Genomic DNA, 19,076 nt, shown 5'->3' with positions numbered 1-19,076 from the left:
TAAGAAAATCCCTTGAATCAAGACTAAAACCATGAACAAAATTTAATTTAATTTCCGTATCCTAGAAACTTATTTGAAACTTCTAGAGTTAACTTATCTAGGGAAAACAAGGCTGTAATTTGTGAAACCCTATACATAACTGTAGCAACTTTCAAATATTCAGAGTAGCACCAGCAGCCAAGAAGGGATTTAACCACCAGAGGCATGTATCATCAGAGAGGTCTGTTAATGAGTACCCTGGGGGCAGTATTGTGAGCAAAATCAATTTACTAGGAAAAGGGCAGGAGCACAAATAGACTTTAGATGGCAAAAGCAGTAAATAGAAATGGTACTGATACCTCTACATTCTTTTTTTATATGACAGAAATATTGTTTGGGAATGTTCCTCAGAAGATAAAATGGTATTCTAACAAAGTAGTTAAACTGGACATCAAAAGAAAGTTCAGAGTTACAGTAGTTCCCAGCTATGTACTGTTGTGGATGGTATAATGCAGTTGTCATCAACAACACGCAGAATAGGCGTGTATTTTCAAGTGCCTGTCCAGAGATGACAAAATCTGTCTTTTTTTTCTGTCTTCATAATAGTCAATGAATTTCTGTGAAGCATTTTGTATGTGGAGTTAAATCCCTGTGTCTTATGTAAAGTGAAAAGGGAAAAACTGCTGGACAATTGCAAATACTGTTGTTATGACCAGAATTTGTAATCCATTGAAATTATTATTCCTCTTGATTTACACATTATACAAAGTGTCAAACCTTTTGCAACAATTACAGCTTCTTCGGTATGTCTGTATCAGCTTTGCACATCAGGATCCGGGGATTTTCACCCTCTTTTTTCTGGAGATGTGCTCAACCTCTGTTAAGTTGGATGGAGAGCATTGGTGAACCACAATCATCCACAGATTGTCAGTGGGATTGAACTCTGGGCTTTGCCTGGGCCACCCGTGGACGTTCACCTTCTTGTTCTGAAGTCACACCAGTGTCTCTTAGGCTGTGTGCTTGGGGTTGTTGTTTTGCTAGAATGTGACTCTTTTCCCCAGTCTGGGGTCTTTTATTGACTGTAGCAGAATCTCCTAAAAGATTTCCCTGTATTTGGCTCCAATAATTGTTTCCTCTATCCTGACAAGAGCCCCTGTCTCTGCCACTGATAAACTTCCCCATAAGATGATGCTGCCACCGCCATCTGTCATGGCAGGGAGAGTGTTACCTGACTGTGCCCCTGAGAACTTTCAACACCCGAGATGTGTTTTAATATTCATCCCCAGATCTCTGCCTCCTCATAATTCACAGAGGTGTACAGACAGCTCCTTGGTAGAGTTCCTGCTCTGACACACGCTGTCTACTGGAGGACCTTATACAGACAGGTGTGCTTCTTCAGAAATCATGTCACCTAATTGACCTGACTACAGGAACCCCATTCAGATTTCAGAGCGATCTCACAAGTAAAGAAAAGTACATGCAGCAGGTCTCAATTTGGAGGGTCACAGCAAAAAGAGAGAACACTTATCAAATTAGGACATTTCAGTGCTTCCTTTTAAATTCCATGTACGATATGCTCGAACTTTCATTCCACTGTGACATTACAGTTTGTATACTGTAGATCCATATCAACAAATCCCATATAAATGTATTTCTAGCTGTGTTTTGTTGCAGGCGACTGTCACATGCTTGAATCAGCCACCTTCCTCTACATCATTATACCATTCTGCAGCATGTCTTAAACTACAACACGTGGGCTTACTTATCTAAGACCCCATGACCTGTGTGGTTATCTAAAACCTACCACACCCCATGGCTTTTACAGGATTTATGTGGTAAGCTTGTTTTTATGTTTCGCCATTGCACTTTAGGTTAATATTGCATTATCGTATAGCCTATGCTGAACAGCATAGCAAGTCCCAGTTCCAGTTCTTTCTTTTGGGAAGTTACAGGTAAAGACGTTTTCATCCTTAGTATACCTTTAATGTCGTTGGATGTTAAATTGTTGAACCTAGAAGAATTTGTCATTTGTAGTTGATGAATAACATGAATAACATAAGGCAACTTATTTTGCAGTGTGAGTTGAATATCGTTTAGTTTATTTTGTATAACTTTTTAATGCTCTTTTTTCTAGCAGAGAACAGCGTGTCGAAAGCAGTGGTAATATCGATAAGCATACATTGTCCTTTGGTTGACACCATCGAGAAGATCTGTACAGATCGTGCACATCTGTCGCAGAGTCACGTTCTGTACAGGCATTTACAGAATGTCACAGGTCATTTAAAAATGCGTAGACAGCATGTCTTCGTACTGGGGAGCAAACAGGAGCACTCAGAAAAAACCCACGCAGTCACAGGGAGGACATACAAACTGTAGTCAGAATAAAACGGGTTTGATTTAAACAGTAGGTGCACTGACATTGTTCTTCCTGCTTTTCATCAGGGAATCAGCCTTTACTGTACATGTGTGATTAATGCTTAGCATCGCAGTTCTTTAAAATAATGGTATTAATGCATATATTTCATATATACATTAAAAATGTTCCACCTTTTATGTAAAAGGTGAAAGGAGATAAGAGAGAAAAATAAGTTGCTTATACACAGGTAATCAGGGGATTTGTTATAATAATAAAAGTTGGAAGAAGAAGAATTGCTTACACTTACATAGCACTTTTCTGGACACTCCACTCAAAGCTCAAAGCTCTTTCCAAGCAATGGGGATCCCCTCCACCCACACCAGTGTGCAGCCCCACCCAGATGATGAGAGGGCAGATTAAAGATAAATGTTATTGTCCCCTAGGGGAAACGTTTTATGGACACGCATTGCTTCTATACATCTGAATACATTTCAAAACATATCATATCTATTGCACATGGGTAACTTATTACAAAAATGTCACAACATATTACACATACATAGGTTGTTACAGAATAACAACAGTTTATACTGAAACAATTGCATTTGCCATCGCCATTTATTTGTATTAACTGCTTTAATAGCTAAGTGAACAAATGAATATTTGTTCAGGTGGGTAGCTGCGTCAGCATGCGTAGGCTGCAAAGGAACAAGTAATAGGTTTATTCCATGCTGAAAAAAAGAAGAAAGAGAAAACAACGTTTCGGCCGTGGAGCCTTCTTCAGGTGTGAGAGAGACAGGGCAGTAGGCAAAGGTAAAGTAGCGGGAGAACAAAGGTTGGGAGGGAGGAGGAGTGAGAGGCGGGAGCAGGGGACAGAAAGAGAGGCCAATCAAGAGGTGTGAAGTCAGAATGGGTGCAGAGAGGTGTGAAATGAAACTTCCAATGAATGGAGAAAATTTAAAAGAACAGTAATCTGTCGTTAAGGGAAGGGAGAATGTGTGATCCTAACTGCAGAATAATTTTAGTTTCGGTGGTCTTTCTGATGTATGAGTTCGGAAAACCGTCTTTGAGAACACAGACGGAGAGATTAGTGTGGTCGTGGCCGTCAGAGGTGAAATGAGAAACAATGGGTTTGGAGAGATCTTTAATCTTCACAGCCCTGACGTGTTCTCTGAAGCGGTCTCCGAGTCTCCTTCCTGTTTCTCCAATGTAGATGGCTGGGCATTTACTGCAAGAGATACAAGTGATACAAATGAATAGATACAAATGAATATTTGTATCTATTTGATCTTAGGGGCCATGAAATGTTTTCCAGAGGGAAGAAGTTGATATTCAGGATTTAAAGATATGAAAAGGATTTGCTAGAATTTTTTATTATGATTTGGTTCAATTTTGATTTGATTCTGCCGGTTTGATTATGAGTTGTTAAAAGTTGTCTGCAAGGAGGAGAGCTGTTTCACTCCCATAACTTTCATTGCTCTTTGGGCAAGACGGGTGATTTTTTATCCTAATTGGACTGATAAATTACCCAACCACACACTTACACCATATCTAAAAAAGGCACTCAAGAGGGGCTTTTTTTCTGTCCAACTCCAAACACTCTTAATCTTTGCAAAAAAAAATACAAATGTTGCTGTACTCTGGAGCAAAAACTAGTCTGACTTGGACTGAGTAGTCTAGCTCAGGTTGTTGTTTATGTATATCCCTAAACACTTACTGTACATGAACTTACCTACTGTAGGTACTAGGTTCCTCATGAATCACTACATTGGAAGAGTTAACAGCATTCGGATCGTAAACCATTTCTTTAGTTTTTTTCACATTCAAAGTTAGCTTTGGTTAGTCACACCCTCACACAAACCTATGCATATGCTCCTCTGTTTGAGATCAGCGGAGGTGCCGTGGTCGCCATCTTGTCCACAGTGTTTGTCTTGAGTGTAGTGGGGAACATCTCTGTGCTGCTGGTGTTGGCTACCATGAGGAACCGCAGAAGCTGCCTTGATGTCTGCCTGCTGAACTTGGCTGCCAGTGACCTGCTCTCCTCTCTGTCCCTGCCCATCATGGCCCTTGCTGTGGATTTTTGGAGACTTTCTGTGCAAAGCCGTCTCCGTACTGCGGGATCTGAAAGAGTACACTGCAAGCCCACTTTTACTCTTCATCCATGCCGGCATCGTCAAGCCAATGAACAGAGTGGCTCTCTGCTTCACGGCCTGGCTGGTCGGGACCTTTCTTGCTTCACCAGCTGCACTTTTCCACAAAGTCTCCATGTCATCGAACGAGTCTCTCGTCTGCCATGAACACGACCACCCTGCAGGCCTGGAAGCACTCTGGCTTCCCTTCCACATGTTCAGATATGCAGTCGGTTCGGCTGTCCCTCTGCTGCTCCTCCTCATCTGGGCAGCATCACGCAGCCACTCCGCAACCAGCAGTCAAAACACTAGGAAAGAGAAACACGTCGTCCTTTTGGTGACGCTGGGATTTATTATGTTTCGGAGTCCATATAATATTTGTGCCTTTATTAAAACTTTAATAGAAGCAGAAATATTGGATAAGACATGTAAGATCTGGCAAGAGATTATGACTGCTTCTAACATCACCATGATACTCAGCTTATCACACTGCTGTATCAACCCTGTCCTTTATGTCTCATCCTGGAGGAAATTCAGAGAACACTTCCTTAAGATTCTTACAAAACAGCCCAAGGGCCATGTCACTGCTGTTTCATAACTTAACATCATAATGGCTGGTGTCAGGAGCTTTTATCACTTAATACCTGTATCTTGCTCTCCTTAGAATTACTCCTTTGACAATTTAGACCTTTTGCCTTTACTGGTATTTTTGTCAGACTGCAAGAAAAAAAAAGTATTGTTTTATTGTGGGTAGAAAAGTGATGTGAAATATATTTTTTTAAAAATCTAACATCAAATTGAAATAGTGAGCAATTAAAGGGCTTCAATAAAAAAATAAGAAGAATAGAGCTATAATACCTTTGTAGATAGTAGGTACTAGTCTTTTATTTTGCAAATAAATATTTAGTATTTTCGTTTGACATATAAATAAAATGTTAGCTTGCATAAATAATAACCAATAACTATACTGAATAAGCATTAGTGGTTAATTTATATCAATAACACAGTAAGAACTGTAATCTTTATAATATGATATAAGATATGTAGTCCAATTTTACAGAACAAATCTTGACTTCCAATTTGGCAATTAAATATCTAAATTGTGTGGAATCCCACAGCTGATGTATATATTGTACTCTATATAACATTGGATTAATGAAATATATAATTGCACATTAATATTCCACACAGGACATTTGGAAACTAAATACTAAACATGAAAGTGTGATAAACCTAATTACACATGATAAGATTTTTTGTAATTAAACATTTACTACGTACATTCCACAAGGGAGTGTTTTCACATTTACATTGAAGATCAAATAAACCAGATCAAAGAAGCGTGGTCAATAACTGTTTAGTGTAAAATTAAAATGGAAAAAAAGACTTTCTAAGAAATGATTAAGCATTACTGTTCCTCGTGTGCTCTGTTGCGTCTGGTTCAAGTATTAGCAGCAGAAAAGAGCAGCGGGAAAGATCATGACTGAGACGGGGTTGTAGACCGCTTTCTCCAGCAGGTGGCAGCAAAATCCAAGGGTTGAGGTCGATAAACGCTCAACTGGGAAAACAACTGGAAGGCTGCGCAGATTCAGCTCCTACAAACTAAGGATGGGAACATGGGATCTAAAAGAATACTTATAGGCGATTACTCGAATTCATGTCCTTTTCTATTAATTGAAACAGGCAGTGTTTAAGTGACATCTTTGTAAAAAAATATGTGTATCTGGCAGGCATAGATTGTTGGGAAATTGTTCATGTTTTGACTATTTTGTTGATTTTCTTTACACTGCACTACCTTGCACATGTTTAGACACAAACACACGTGAACTTTGAAAATATCATATGCTGTGATCTTTGTTTAATATTCACCTTCTTGCTTATGGCAATGTGTGCTCTAGCTGAACCCCAGTGCCAAGGTCTCCCAGACCCTCCATGGTTTCAGGAGAAAGTGCGCGTCGCTCTGTTATTCCCTCCCTGAAGGAGCAGAGGCTACAGTGACAGCCCGTTGCGTGTGCTTCCCTTAATTTTCCATCATGGAGGAGACGTGCGCGTCGGTCCCTCTGTGCTCTGGCGTGGCTGACAGCTCTCCAGCGTCTGCACAGTGTCAGAGCCAACAGGTTCAACGCCTGCGTCTTGGATAAGGTGTTTATCTGGGATGATCTCATTGTTCCATGCTGTTGGCCAGCATTCTCCCGAGTCCTGGTGCGCTTCTGCTCAAGGGCGGCGGCGTGTTCCCAGATTGCGGAGATCAACACCACACAATGCAGACAGTACATTGCAATATAATAAATAGTAACAACAGGAACAATAAATATGATGGTAGTCCATGCACATAGTGCAGAGTGCAGATGTGTATTGACTCTGAGGCACTGCAGATAGCTGTTGAGGATGTGCACTCAGTAGGGTAGAAGCTGTTCTTGAGTCTAGTGGCCTGTGCTTTAACAGTGTGGCACCGCTGGCCAGAGAGCAGGGATGGCTGGGATCCTGAAGGATGGATTTGGTGATTGGGCCTTATTGTGACAGTGGATGATGTGAATCTCACCGATTGATGGTAAATCACATCCTATGATCCTCTGTGCTGTTGCCACAGCCCTTTGTAGTGCATCTCTGTCATGAGTGGTCATGAGTGGTAGTACTGCTGTACCACACAGTGATGCCACTAGTGAGACCGCTTTCTAAGGTGCTGTGGAAAAAGTTCATGAGTAGCTGCTTCCCCAAACCACATTTCTTTAAGCACCGCAGAAAGTGCAGACGCTGTTGTGCCTTTTTCAGACTGGCTACAGTGTTGTGACACCAAGCCAAGTCGGTGGAGACGTGCAGACTAAGGGACCTGAAGCACCTGACAGTTTCCATTGGGTACAGTAGGGAGTTGTTGGCAGGGCAGCTGGTAAGCTCCCTTACAACTTGCATGGCTCTGTGATCATGCTGGGGCAGAATGTTTGCCCCCAGAGGGAGCGTCCACAGGGCCGGTGTACGTTTCAGATCTCTGGGTATGATGTGTATCGCATTATTCAACTGCACAGCCAAGCCAGGCCTTGACACAGTGCACAGAGAATCAGAGGTTTGCAGCACTGATCTCTCATTGTATTACCCTTACCAGGTCGATACTGCAAGATACTGTATCAGAGCTGCTCTGAGCTAGACCGTTTCACTGATCTGCTCTATATAGGGCCTGAATGGCAGGCTTTTATCTATGATAACCCCATCCTGTTGGAGTGTGGTCATAGCTCACAGAAATCAAGGGTGGCAACTAGCTGTACGATTGCTCAGGAGGAAGGCGATTGTGGTGGTTTTGGGGGGATTAGGTCAGGGTCTCCAGTGAGGAACATACCCCCAAAAAACTTTAGGTCAATTCTTAACATTTTGGTAATCTTTCCTGTGCAGCAAAGACTGTCATCTGTACATATGAATTTAGGAAGCCATATACACGGCAGGTTGGGTAAACTATACTTAAAGAAGTTCATGTAGGTAGGTGTCAGCGTGCGTAGGCTGCAAAGGAACAGCTGAAACGTTGTGTCTCTTTTCTTTTCCTTTCAGCATGGAATTAACTTTTACCTGTTCTCTTGCATACTGTACACGGTCGAATAGCAATTGTCGTAAGTCTTGAGCTTTTCTGTTGACGCGGAACACCGGCTTCTGGAGAGGCTTAGAGCGCAACAGGTTGTTCGCAGAAGCTAAAATCAACGGGAAATTCCTCTTGGTGACCCGCAATTGAGAGTCAATACTTTCACAAGCAAGTCAGGGACCATCCGCTCAGCAGTTTGAATAGGGATTTGAATCTGTTACTGGAGAGCAAGTGATTGTTTCACTTAAATTCCGCGTGTCTGGAGGGTTACTTTTTTTTAAATCTCCCCTCACTACACGAACAGTGATGCAAGCTGGTGCTGTGGCTTTAAGAGGCTGGGCACTACTCATTCCTGATTTGGTCATCAACCCGCCTCAAAATTAAAGTTCAGCCCTCTCGAAGCGAGCGTGTGTGTCCGTGTAGGGGAGATAATAGAGCTGGAGGAGGGCAGGGTCTGGGTTCCTGATATTGTGCAGTAGCTCTCAAATATTTTTGAACTTGTTTGCATGCTTTGTTAGTGACATAACACTTGAAAATCGCAGAGCTTTACGAATAAACAAGTTCTGCCTTTTAGGAAGATGGCTTCGGTGGAAACCTGTGCAAACAGTGGAGACGATCTATAGGAATTGAAACCTTCTTTCCTGGTGAACTTTTCAAACTACACAAAGCGCAGAGGAAACGCGCAAGGGCGACAAGACAGATTAATACAGCCGAGGAAGGTTTATTCATCTCTAGATGTTTTATCGGTAAGAAATCAACAGATTTTTGGAAGCTGAAAAAGGATAAAATCCCGGATTTTTTAAAGTGTTTGGCTTGCAACGATGACGCTGTGAAGCTGAGTGAAATGCGTCTGGCACAATTCATTTCTGCAAGAAGGGATATCTCAACTTTGAACGCTTATTTGCGTCGCTTTTCTTTTTAATTACGAACTGCATAATATACGAAGTGCCACATACATCGCTGCCCCATGCCAGACGGAAGTGATTTGAGGTCTGTTTTGGAAAGCTGCGAGAAAAGCCGCTGATAACCGGTGCAGAATGCTGGTGTTAGAATTGCGTAACGCTACAGGCGGACAAACTTTAAAAACACCAACAGGCGTCGAGGGGAACACTGCGCTGTGACTGTGTCAGAAGTCGACCGGACCCCGTAAATATCTCCCCCTCCCCACCCCAGAATGAGTGAAGACGTCGAAGGGATATCACTTTCGGTGCCGTCTTTTTGGCCTTCTCCTGACGCAGAGGATGAGCCGGGGAATCCTGCTCGCTCCCTTGGGGACGGTAGGACCGGCCGCGCCGGTCTGGTCCCCGCCGCCGGCACTTTCTGGCGAGACCCTGCGTCCGGCGGCGGGGCAGGGGCCGGGGCCGGGGCCCGGGCTGGGGCGGGCGCCCTGAGCTGCCCCGCTGACTGCGGGGGTCTGTTATCGGTCGGGAAGCGCCACAGCAGGGCGATCACCGTGGCATATGTGATCAACAGCGGAGTGAGCCAGACGCACGCCGCCGAGAACATGGCCCTCCAGTGCCTGAGAGACGCCTGTGACGGCGTGGGCAGCAAGCTGGTGACCGTGCACTTCGGCAAGCTCGACTTCGGGGAGACGGCTGTGCTGGATCACTTTTACAACGCAGGTAGGCAGTGGTCCGTCTGTTGGTTAGACCGCCGAGGATGCTCGTAAGCATTTGACATGTGTTAACTTGTTGGGGTTTTTTCCCCTGCCGAGGAGTTCAATCCTTCCGTTTCAAGTCGAGTGCCTCTTTTTGACAGTGTTTTGTCGTCCGCCCTGGGCAGTGATTCTCCCGAGCGACGTGAATGTCGTGCAGTGCTGGGCGCTCAGCAGGGTCTGTAGGGTCATTAAACTAATTAGCACCTTTGCCCGTGTTCGGTCTCATTCAGTGGGTCTGTGTCGTAAATGCACTTTAACACCAGGTGAAAGGGAAATGCATGATCCATTTTACGGAAGAGTGACAGTCGATCAGTGCTCTTTTTAAAGCACTGAAGTGGTTATTTTGTCATGGTAAAAGTCAATGTTAGTAATAATGTTTACCAAGCAATGTATCGTGCAGTAATATACTGTATTTAAATTTCTCCCATTGCCTGTAATTTAAAATCTAATCCTGAGTGTTAAAAGGTTTTTTTTTTATATTTTGAGAATACTCTGAAATGGTAATAAACAGGAATGAATGTTTTAGCAATTAAATACTAAATGCTTACAGTATGTGAGAAAATGTGAGCAATTTAAATGTTTTTTTTAATTTTAAACTTTTGCATGCACAGGGATACATTGACAACAGGGAGTTGAAAAGTAGAAACTGTAGCCTTGCATAAATGTCGGCTATGTCAGAAACTGGATAGTGAAAGTGTAAGACATTCAGTAGCAGAAATAAATGATTAACAGATGAAAAATTACTTTTCACAAGGAGTGGCAGAAACATTCAAATGGTTACGTGCTGCGATTTGACATGACATACATCTAGCTGAAAATAAGTCTTTATCTTTAGTTGAATGCTTTCGTTTGTCCTTTCCTGCACGTGATTTAGTTTGCCTCTTCTTCAGTATTTTCAGTTTTGTATACGTACTTTATACATTTTAATAAATGCTGGTATGTCGGGTTTATTTAAAAATGTCACTGAGAAAATACTGTAGGAGTATATTATTTACACACATCATAAGCTAAATAAGTTGTCACTTGTATTTAAGTGAATATCCATCAAAACCGTAAGTAGGTATTATTACTGTAGTACTTAATCTTTTTCAGTATACTGTGAGTAATAAGAGAATGAGTTGAGGAGAGTTTGTTAGTACACCGAATGACAGTACCGTTCACGTTCATAGAAAAGCTACCAAAGTTATCTGGTTTGGGATCTCTGCACAGTAAATACCTACTAAGATGCAGCAGGTCAGCCTGGTGGGATGGTTTAATGAGTTGCATTCTGTCCACTTTCTACAGACTGACAGATCTAGATTTTGCCGTGCGGAAACTGAGGATGTCCAGCCGTGGTCAATTTCACTTTCTCATTCAATAGGACAGGCTGGCACAGTGTTTAGCAATGATGACGGGCAGCGCTGGGGCTCTGGCTTCAATTCTGGACCCGCGGCGCTGTCTGTGTGGTGTCTGTATGTTCTCCCCATGTTCCTCCAGGTGCTCTGGCTTCCTTCCACAGTCCAAAGACCTACTGGTGGGATAATCTGTTTCTGGGAGAATTAGCCCTGGTGTGAGTGTGTGCATGCTTGTGTCTGTTTGTGTGTGTGTCCTGTGATGGACTGACGTCCCGTCCGGGGTGTATCCTGCCTTGTGCCCGTTGCTTGCTGGGATAGGTTCTGGCTCCCCTGTGATCCTGAATTGGATGAAGTGGTTGGAAAAGGGAAGGATGGAATTAAAGAGGATTTGCCAGACAAAGATAGTCTAGTACTGAAGCTCCCAGTCCATTCCAATGCATGATTTATGTACTCGCAGTTCTTGAAAGGTTTTACTATCGTCATAATTTAATCTGCATGGATAGGCTTTGGCACCCCTGCAACCCTGTGTTGCATAAAGCGGTTAGGAAATTCTGTAGAGGGATGTAATTAAAAGGCTGACTGTATCAAAGAGTTTCGCAGGGATGGATTCAAGGTCTACTGTTTGACTGACTACCCCCGCGTGTTGGCTGTGAACTCCCTTCTATCTCATCTCTTTACCCAAGCCGCACCTCCAGTCGTGCCAAGAGAATCCTCTCGGACCCCCCTCACCCAGCTCATAATCTCTCTCAGCTTCTCCCTTCTGGAAAGCATTTCAAATCCTCCCTCTCCAGGACTGCCTGCTTCAACCTCAGCCTCTTTCCCACTGCCATGCGAGCTCTGAATTCAAGTTGAGCTCCACGAATTCCACTGTATAACTTATGCTGCTACATGGAAAGTTGTTTACATACTGTATGTATGTGACGATGTTTGTCCGTCTTCTGTCCTATTTAAATTTGTACTGTATATGTTGTATGTATGTCTCATTTGTGTTCTTGCTGTACCGATAGCAAATTCCACCAACTATCTAAGAATCTGTGTTGGACACGCACTGAAAGTCAGATTTGCCCTCCCCTTTTATTTCTGTCAAAGATATTTTTCAATCTTTAAAAAGAAAACACACCTTTGCGTCCTTAGCATTAATGCAGAGGTATTAAACCTCTCTCGGTGAACCAAATGGGATAAACCTCTAACCTATTGTGCAACCTGCCACTCCATCACCTCCTGTGTCTATTAGACAAATTGCAAATTTATTGCAAATGTGGAAACGCAAATTGACCCCACATGTTTAAAGGGAATCTCTGGTGTGTGGAATTCTAGAGGACTGAAGAGGTTCTAGTTAAATCTGGTACTCAAGGCAGCTGCAGCCAGACTTGCAGTCCACAGTTTAAAGAGCTTCAGACACATATAACGGGTATCATGTGTATCATTCAGGGCAAGGCTATTATGATCAATAGGATGGAAGGACCTGCACCAAGCCTGGTTCTGGTGGGAAAGATCATTTCCCTTCTATTTGTTGAATACAGATCTTCTGTATTTCCCTTCCTGTTACCTCAGGAAGCCATGTTGTGTCAGTTGTCTTTATTGCAGGGTAAGTTTGATTACCACAGGTGTCAGAGGTTCCCACAGGAGAAAGGTGAGGGCAGGTGGTACCTTCTCCCCTCCACACCGAGCTCTCTCTCAGCTGGATAGCGGTACTAGTTTGTGAGCTGGCTATGTTGTTGGTGTAGCTTAACTACACTCCAGTATTTGTCTGTGGCTCGGTGGCTCAGCTGCGAGGCAGCCTTGCATTTATTTTTTTCTCTGTCGATTACCAACAGCTCTCAAGGACCCTAACGCGCGAGACTTTTCTTCGAAAATTGCGCTTTGCATGCTATTTCTGTTATTGGTTTCTTTTCCCAACATGCAAAAAAGCACGTGGAATTACAAGTTTGTACAAAAGTTTCAAAATGACACGTTCATTACTTCCTTTTTTTTAGAGTCATCCCAGACTTGATGCGAATGTGTGAGATTTTTAGACCAAGGCGTGAGACCCTGAGACTTAGTCCCAAGGCATGACCTGAGAGTAGTGTGAGTTCGTACCGTCGCTGCTGCTGGCTGGCAAGTGATCTTGCGGTGTATCGCTACAAGAACAGAATTTCAGCAAGGATTCTTTGTGCACATTTTGTCACACCTGCCTGGCCTGTGTACAACTGTGGGAAACCAAGACGTGTTTTTCATTGCTCTTCATCCCAGTCTCGGCGCCTGGACTACAGTAAAAAACAGCATGCACTGTCCCTTGTGAATCAGCATTCTGGAATATACAGAGAAACTTCATTTACATCAGTAAGAGCTCTAAAAGGATAAACCTTTCGTCTTATATTAAGACTGCTGTTCGTGCTTGAAAGATCTATGCATGGGGGGAGAACAAATGCAAATCAGAATTATGAGGGATTCTTCACTTTTCATATTAATTTTAATACCGATTACCAATATGTTTGTGCAATAAAGAATGCCTTTAAATCAACACTTTAACTTGTGAGTTTCACAAAACAGATTTTGAAAGAAGTCAAAAAGTTGGTGCCCGAATTGCAGGTGAGTCGGTCACAGAACCAGCAAAATTACACTGTTCCCCTTGATGCGCTGAATAGAAAATCAAGATGACGTACATCAGGAAAGAGGAGCAGTGGTTGCAAGTCAAAGCTCACTGGCTAAAAAAACTGCAAAACAAGAGCCTCACAAATGAACATAGGAGAGAATCTAAATGTTCGTGATCCGGTGTCAACAAAAACTGTACGTCGTAAGCTTCACAGAGCTGATGTTTGCGGTAGGGCTGCCATTTGTAAGCTTCCTCTAAGCAAGGCCGGTGCACAGCAATGCAGAATCTGGTGTAATGAGCACAGGACATGGAGAGTTGTCTAGATGTCTTTTAGCCTTTGTCCTCTATCTGAATGGGTTCAGACGCCTTCAGCCCACGCGGCCTGTTTCCAGCAGTTAAACAGTGCTGGTGGGTCTGTTCTGGCATGGGCAGCTATGTCCTGGAAGTAACTGGGTCCCATTATTGCTCTGCATGGTAGAGTCATATCCAGGAAATATGAAGCCATTTTAGGCGACCTGGCGCACCCTATGATGCAAACGATGTTCCCATATTCCGAGAAAATGATGCCCTATACACCCTGCTGAACAGATTCAAGAGTGGTTTCACGAGCACCAGGATGAAGTCAGGCACCTTCCGTGGCCTCCCCAATCACCAGATCTAAACAGTATTGCGTAACCTGCGTAATCCTCGAAAAGACAAAATCCTAATACAAGAAATTGTATATGGCCGATAAAGTGATCTTACCTTATTGAACTTTTGTAATAAGTTGTTAAAGTTGATTTCCACCTTCTTCATTTTAGCTTCTTGATGATTGGTCCAGTACCTCACTGGGTTCAAGTTCAGAACTTGTATAACACTACTGAAAGAAGGATTGGAGCCGTTCTGTATGGAAAGAGTGGTCCAACTCATTATGAGTTAATGAGTAATTATTCATTATCTTGCTTGTTGTTCCCATCATTTTGTCCACCCCCTGTAGATTCTGCAAAATAATTTCATGAGGCATTTAAGTATTGAATGTGTTTACACTTTTATTGTCCGACTCTTTTTCTCCACAAAATATAGCATGGACGCTGGGTGAACGACACTTAATTCTGTTTTACGTTGGCGTGGTTTTTTAGTAGTTCCAATAAATTTGTCATGATCTTCCTCTTCCAAAATATTGAAATGGGTAATTATTTTTCACTTTACCCCACCCACCTCGGTTCATATCCTCCCACCCTCCATCGGCACACTTCAGTTTTCCCCCAGGAGAGCTGATGGCTGTGCCATCCTCTGCAACACGCAGCCTGAGACTGACTGCTTCTTTGCCCTACTCGGTGACCACAATACAATAGTACATGAGATCTAAAGCATTGGAGAATGGCCAGGATGCAGCTCTTGCTGCAAGCTTACAGGTGTCTAGCAAGAGACAGGAGCTGCTGCTGTACAGGAAGCTCAGGATATCCTGTCCAGATCCTGCCAATTGTACACTGCCCTGGGTATTCGCAGGCGTAGCTGGCTGATGTATCTGGAGCCCAGACCATGGCTCTGTGGCCCACCTGTGCTCTGAATGGGCATGTTTATTTTTAAAGCCACTCGGGAGACCCTTTTCATTGGCTTCTTTTGCAGATATCTTTATTCTGTAACTTTTTTGGAACCACGTGAAACAAAAACCTTTTAAAAAATGATTTGAAAACAAGCTGACCGACTGCCTAATGTGGATTTTTATTCGAGCCTATCTAGGCAGGTTTGTTTAAAAAAATATTCCTTAGATGTAAGAATGCTAGCTTTATTGCTGTTAATGTTCAAAATGACTACAGATAGTCAGTGTGTACTCCTCTGGGTAAAAACAGTCTGTCACATTGCTGAGCAATTGGGGACTTTACCTGTACCCAGCTAAAGTTTTAAAACTCTGCAGTTGATCAAAATCCTATTTTCACAATTCTGGCCATAGTGTTGCCACAGTTTGGGGTTTCCTGGTTATAGCTGGATTGAAGGTGCAACCTTATGTTTGTGCTGGCAAAATCTAGCATGTGGGCCAGAAAATTGTCTTTACTTGTTGAGTTAATTATTACGACGCCTCTGCAAAACACACACACACATTTAACCTTTGTACAAAGTCTTGAAATATCACATATAGATAATATAAAGGAATTCTGTCTTTTCAGTCTGAAGATTGGATTATCTCTTGTCAAGAGTAGTAGGGACTATAGTAGAGGAGAAGACTGAGCCTTAGAACGCTTTAGGAACAGGAGGAGGTATCAGGGTAGCCTGGGATGATCTGTTGATTTGTCCATACATTTATCTTGAACCTTTTGACGACTGCCAACAGTCAAGCTTGCAAGAAGGATTGAATCGATAAGTTGTATCGATACCCTTTCTCCTCAAAAATGGAATTTTAACAGAACAAGTTTCCTTTTCTGTACTCGTATCATGTATGACTCACTAACTCTGTGCGTTATTGCATTGTCTCTTTCTGGTGTCTAGAGCACTGGTACAGTGCCATGTGACTCTGGGTAGTTTAACACCACAAGGAAGCAACATGCCACCAGTGAGACGGATGTATGGCTTATTGGTGAAATATGCATGACCAGTTAATTAGAAGGCACCCTGCAGCCGGTACAACTGGATGTTATAAAAGGAAGGATGAGCCTTCAATTACTTCCTGCTTTGGGGAAAAAAAGGGTAACCAAGCCTTGATTACGAATTTGATTTTGCATGTTGTGACAAAGAATATAACAGTATTGTTGAGGGAACCTGAGGGTCCATGTAGAAAAACATGACTTGAAACCTTGCACCACATACCAAATACCTTACTGAAAGTAACTGTTTCTAACTGTTACTGTGCAACACTGTGCACAGTAATCCAGTGTTTTACTGCCTTGTTATTCCCTGCTCATTCCTCATTGGTAAACTAATGTCATTGATAACTGATTTCATGCGTACAAATAATCATCCAAGCATGACATTAAACCCATCTAGCTGGTTTGATTGCTCATAGCTAACTGATCTGGGGAGCTCCACTAGTCCTTTTTTTTTAAAAACAAGCCGGCGTATCAGGTTCAGTAGCATGCATGGGTGTTTTATTTCTGTTTGTCTCAGCTTTTTGTGTGACAAAGTGCCCCACCTCAGTATTAAATGCATTTCTAATTACCTTCTTCTGGAGTTCTCCGGTGTGCGTTTCACTGCCCAAGAGCTCCACTGGGTTAACTGGGGATGTTTTCTCGAATGTGGTCTCCCCATCGTCTTCTCGGTTCCACAACTAAAAAGGCTTTATTTTCATGAAGATGCCTGCTCAAACACGCCCTTATAGCTTGTACAGTACCGCGCGTGCCCCTCATTGCATGAGCCTTGGAAAGCCCATTTCTGGACGCGGTTCTTTAAACAGAGATGAAGATCTTGTGTTGTACAGTTCTTATCTGGCTGCTGACATTTAGTAGCATGCACAGATTCCATTCTTTGTTTGCACTCGGCTCTAACCATTATTTTATAGGGATTTGTTTCCTGCCTTTTCCTTTAGTTCCTATCTACATATTTGCTTAATCGATTAGAATCACCATTGTTCTTCTTCCTAATTTTGCATTGATTTATCTCTCCTGTAGTCCCAGAGCTATTTCCTTTGAGATAAGACATCAAAGACCTGGTAGGAGCTGTGGTCATTTTATGCTTCCTGGTTTTTGCAGTATGATCGCTTGCTTGCAGTAAGCAGCTTTTTCCAATAAAATTGCCTTAGAAAGCCCTAAAAGTATTTTTTTGTGTGAAAGATGATCCAAAATTTCTTCTTGTACTTAAAAATTATTTTTACAAATACCATCGGCTAGTATTTAGTATTTTAGTGTTTTAACCAATTCTATCTTTTCAACTTCTCGTGCTGGTGTTCCTATAGGACTTTTTCCCCAGTCTACATGGGCTCTCCAAAAGTCTCTCATTTAAACCTACTAATACTTTTGCACTCAAATTCTTAATTTCTTGATATAGTTCTGAATTATAATTAACTTCAGAATTGGTGATCTATACTCCTGACATTATAACTTTGGAATATTTTTGAAAAAAAAAACATTTTTTCCCAGACGTTGTGTTATGTGAGCTATTGGACTAAAATACTTTTTTTCAAGTAACAGGGTGTATTTATAAGCTGTTAGGAATTAAAACATTATCTGGGATGATAATAGTTGTCTTTATTGCTGTAGTTATCCTTTCGCAGGACTAAAACCTATAACAACAGGGTAGCAGACTAGCCACTCTTTGGACATAAAGAATTTCACCCCAGAAAAAGCTCCAAAAATATGAACGCTCTTCCTTTCAAATGCATCATTAAAAGAAATTTAAAGTCGCACATGGCTCCTTTATCATTGAGCAAGTGAGTGCATGTTGCCCTTATATTCAACTCCTAGAATTAACCAAAATGGTATTTTATGCTTTGCCGGCCATCTGTTTTCTAACTGCGCTATCCAGTACGGGGTCGCGGAGGAGCAAGAGCCCATTCCAGCAAGCAGTGAGCACAAGGCAGGACGCACACCTGTCTGCACACCTGTCTGCACACCTGTCTGCACACCTGTCTGCACACCTGTCTGCACACCTGTCTGCACACCTGTCCGCACACAGACACCAGGGCCAGTTTTCCCAGAAGCCAGTTAACCCTCCAGTATGTCTTTGGACTGTGGGAGGAAACTGGAGCACCGGGCAGAAACCCACCCACACGCAGGGAGAACAGACAGACTCTGCAGGTCCCACCCCAGGACACCAGGACTATGCCATTGTGCCACCCTACCGGTTTATCGGCCGTTCTTATTCATGAGGGTAAATCGACAAGAACAGTGAATTTGTGAATTATCCGCCAAATAACCTCACTCCAGTTTTATCTGACAACATAGTTCCCTCCCTGGTACATCCACCACCTCTCAAGGGTAGAGATGCCCTCAGAATGTAGTAGTGTTTCATTCTGAGCCTCCCCCCACGGCTGCTCAGCTCATGCTGTCATTACTCAAGTACCCATCTTGCAGGAGCCCCTTTAATTGTTTTGGGATGGTGTTTGTGTGTGTTGAGTGACGTCTTCCTCCTAAAAGCGTCGTAGCTCTGGGGCTATTTGGGTGGCCCAAGCAGCAGAGGGGCTTGCTTGTAGCTCAACCCCTGTTGGGGTCGGCCTGGGTCCCGACACTAGCTGACTGCGACCGGGAGTCTCCGAGGGGCATCTCGCCGCTGGGGCAGTGCCATCCAGGGTTAAGTAGGGATTAGTGGGCCAGGGCTCCCATGGTTCTTCCCAGGTGTTTGCAAACAAGCAGTGACGTCATTCCGGGACGTGCTGTTCTTTCAGTCAGCGCTAAACCTGCCTTTCGGACTTGTAGCATGTTGGGGACGGGTTCAAAGGTCAGAGGAGCTTGTCCCCACGTGCTTATTCTGCCTGAGCAGTTCTGGGGTGATTCCAGATGGGTATTAATAGAAAAGGATAAAAAATGCTGGAATGTGATGGCTGGCATGTTAGGAAGTCCAGCCGGGATTGGA

The 19,076-nt window shown here is 43.0% G+C and overlaps 1 protein-coding gene across 5 annotated transcripts in view; it reads left to right on the top strand.

Annotated features, from left to right (window-relative positions):
- Positions 1 to 1,793: 1,793 nt before the first annotated feature.
- Positions 1,794 to 19,076, top strand: part of map3k5 (mitogen-activated protein kinase kinase kinase 5) — an 84,490-nt gene continuing 67,207 nt past the window's right edge. For 2 of the 5 annotated variants that reach the window (XM_088626853.1, XM_088626851.1), the window contains exon 1: positions 8,428 to 9,651. In XM_088626853.1, the coding sequence (XP_088482979.1) occupies positions 9,204 to 9,651 (448 nt within the window). In that variant the 5' untranslated portion in view covers positions 8,428 to 9,203. Of the gene's footprint in view, positions 1,932 to 8,426; positions 9,652 to 19,076 lie in introns of those variants that run through there. The other 3 variants (XM_088626852.1, XM_088626855.1, XM_088626854.1) reach the window with 3 other exon arrangements.

Source organism: Lepisosteus platostomus, chromosome 3, assembly GCF_059453375.1.
Source record: "Lepisosteus platostomus isolate fLepPlt1 chromosome 3, fLepPlt1.hap1, whole genome shotgun sequence".
NCBI classification, from domain to species: domain Eukaryota; kingdom Metazoa; phylum Chordata; class Actinopteri; order Semionotiformes; family Lepisosteidae; genus Lepisosteus; species Lepisosteus platostomus.
The sequence above is the reverse complement of the archived record's forward strand: the minus strand, read 5'-3'. Positions and strand labels throughout refer to the sequence as shown.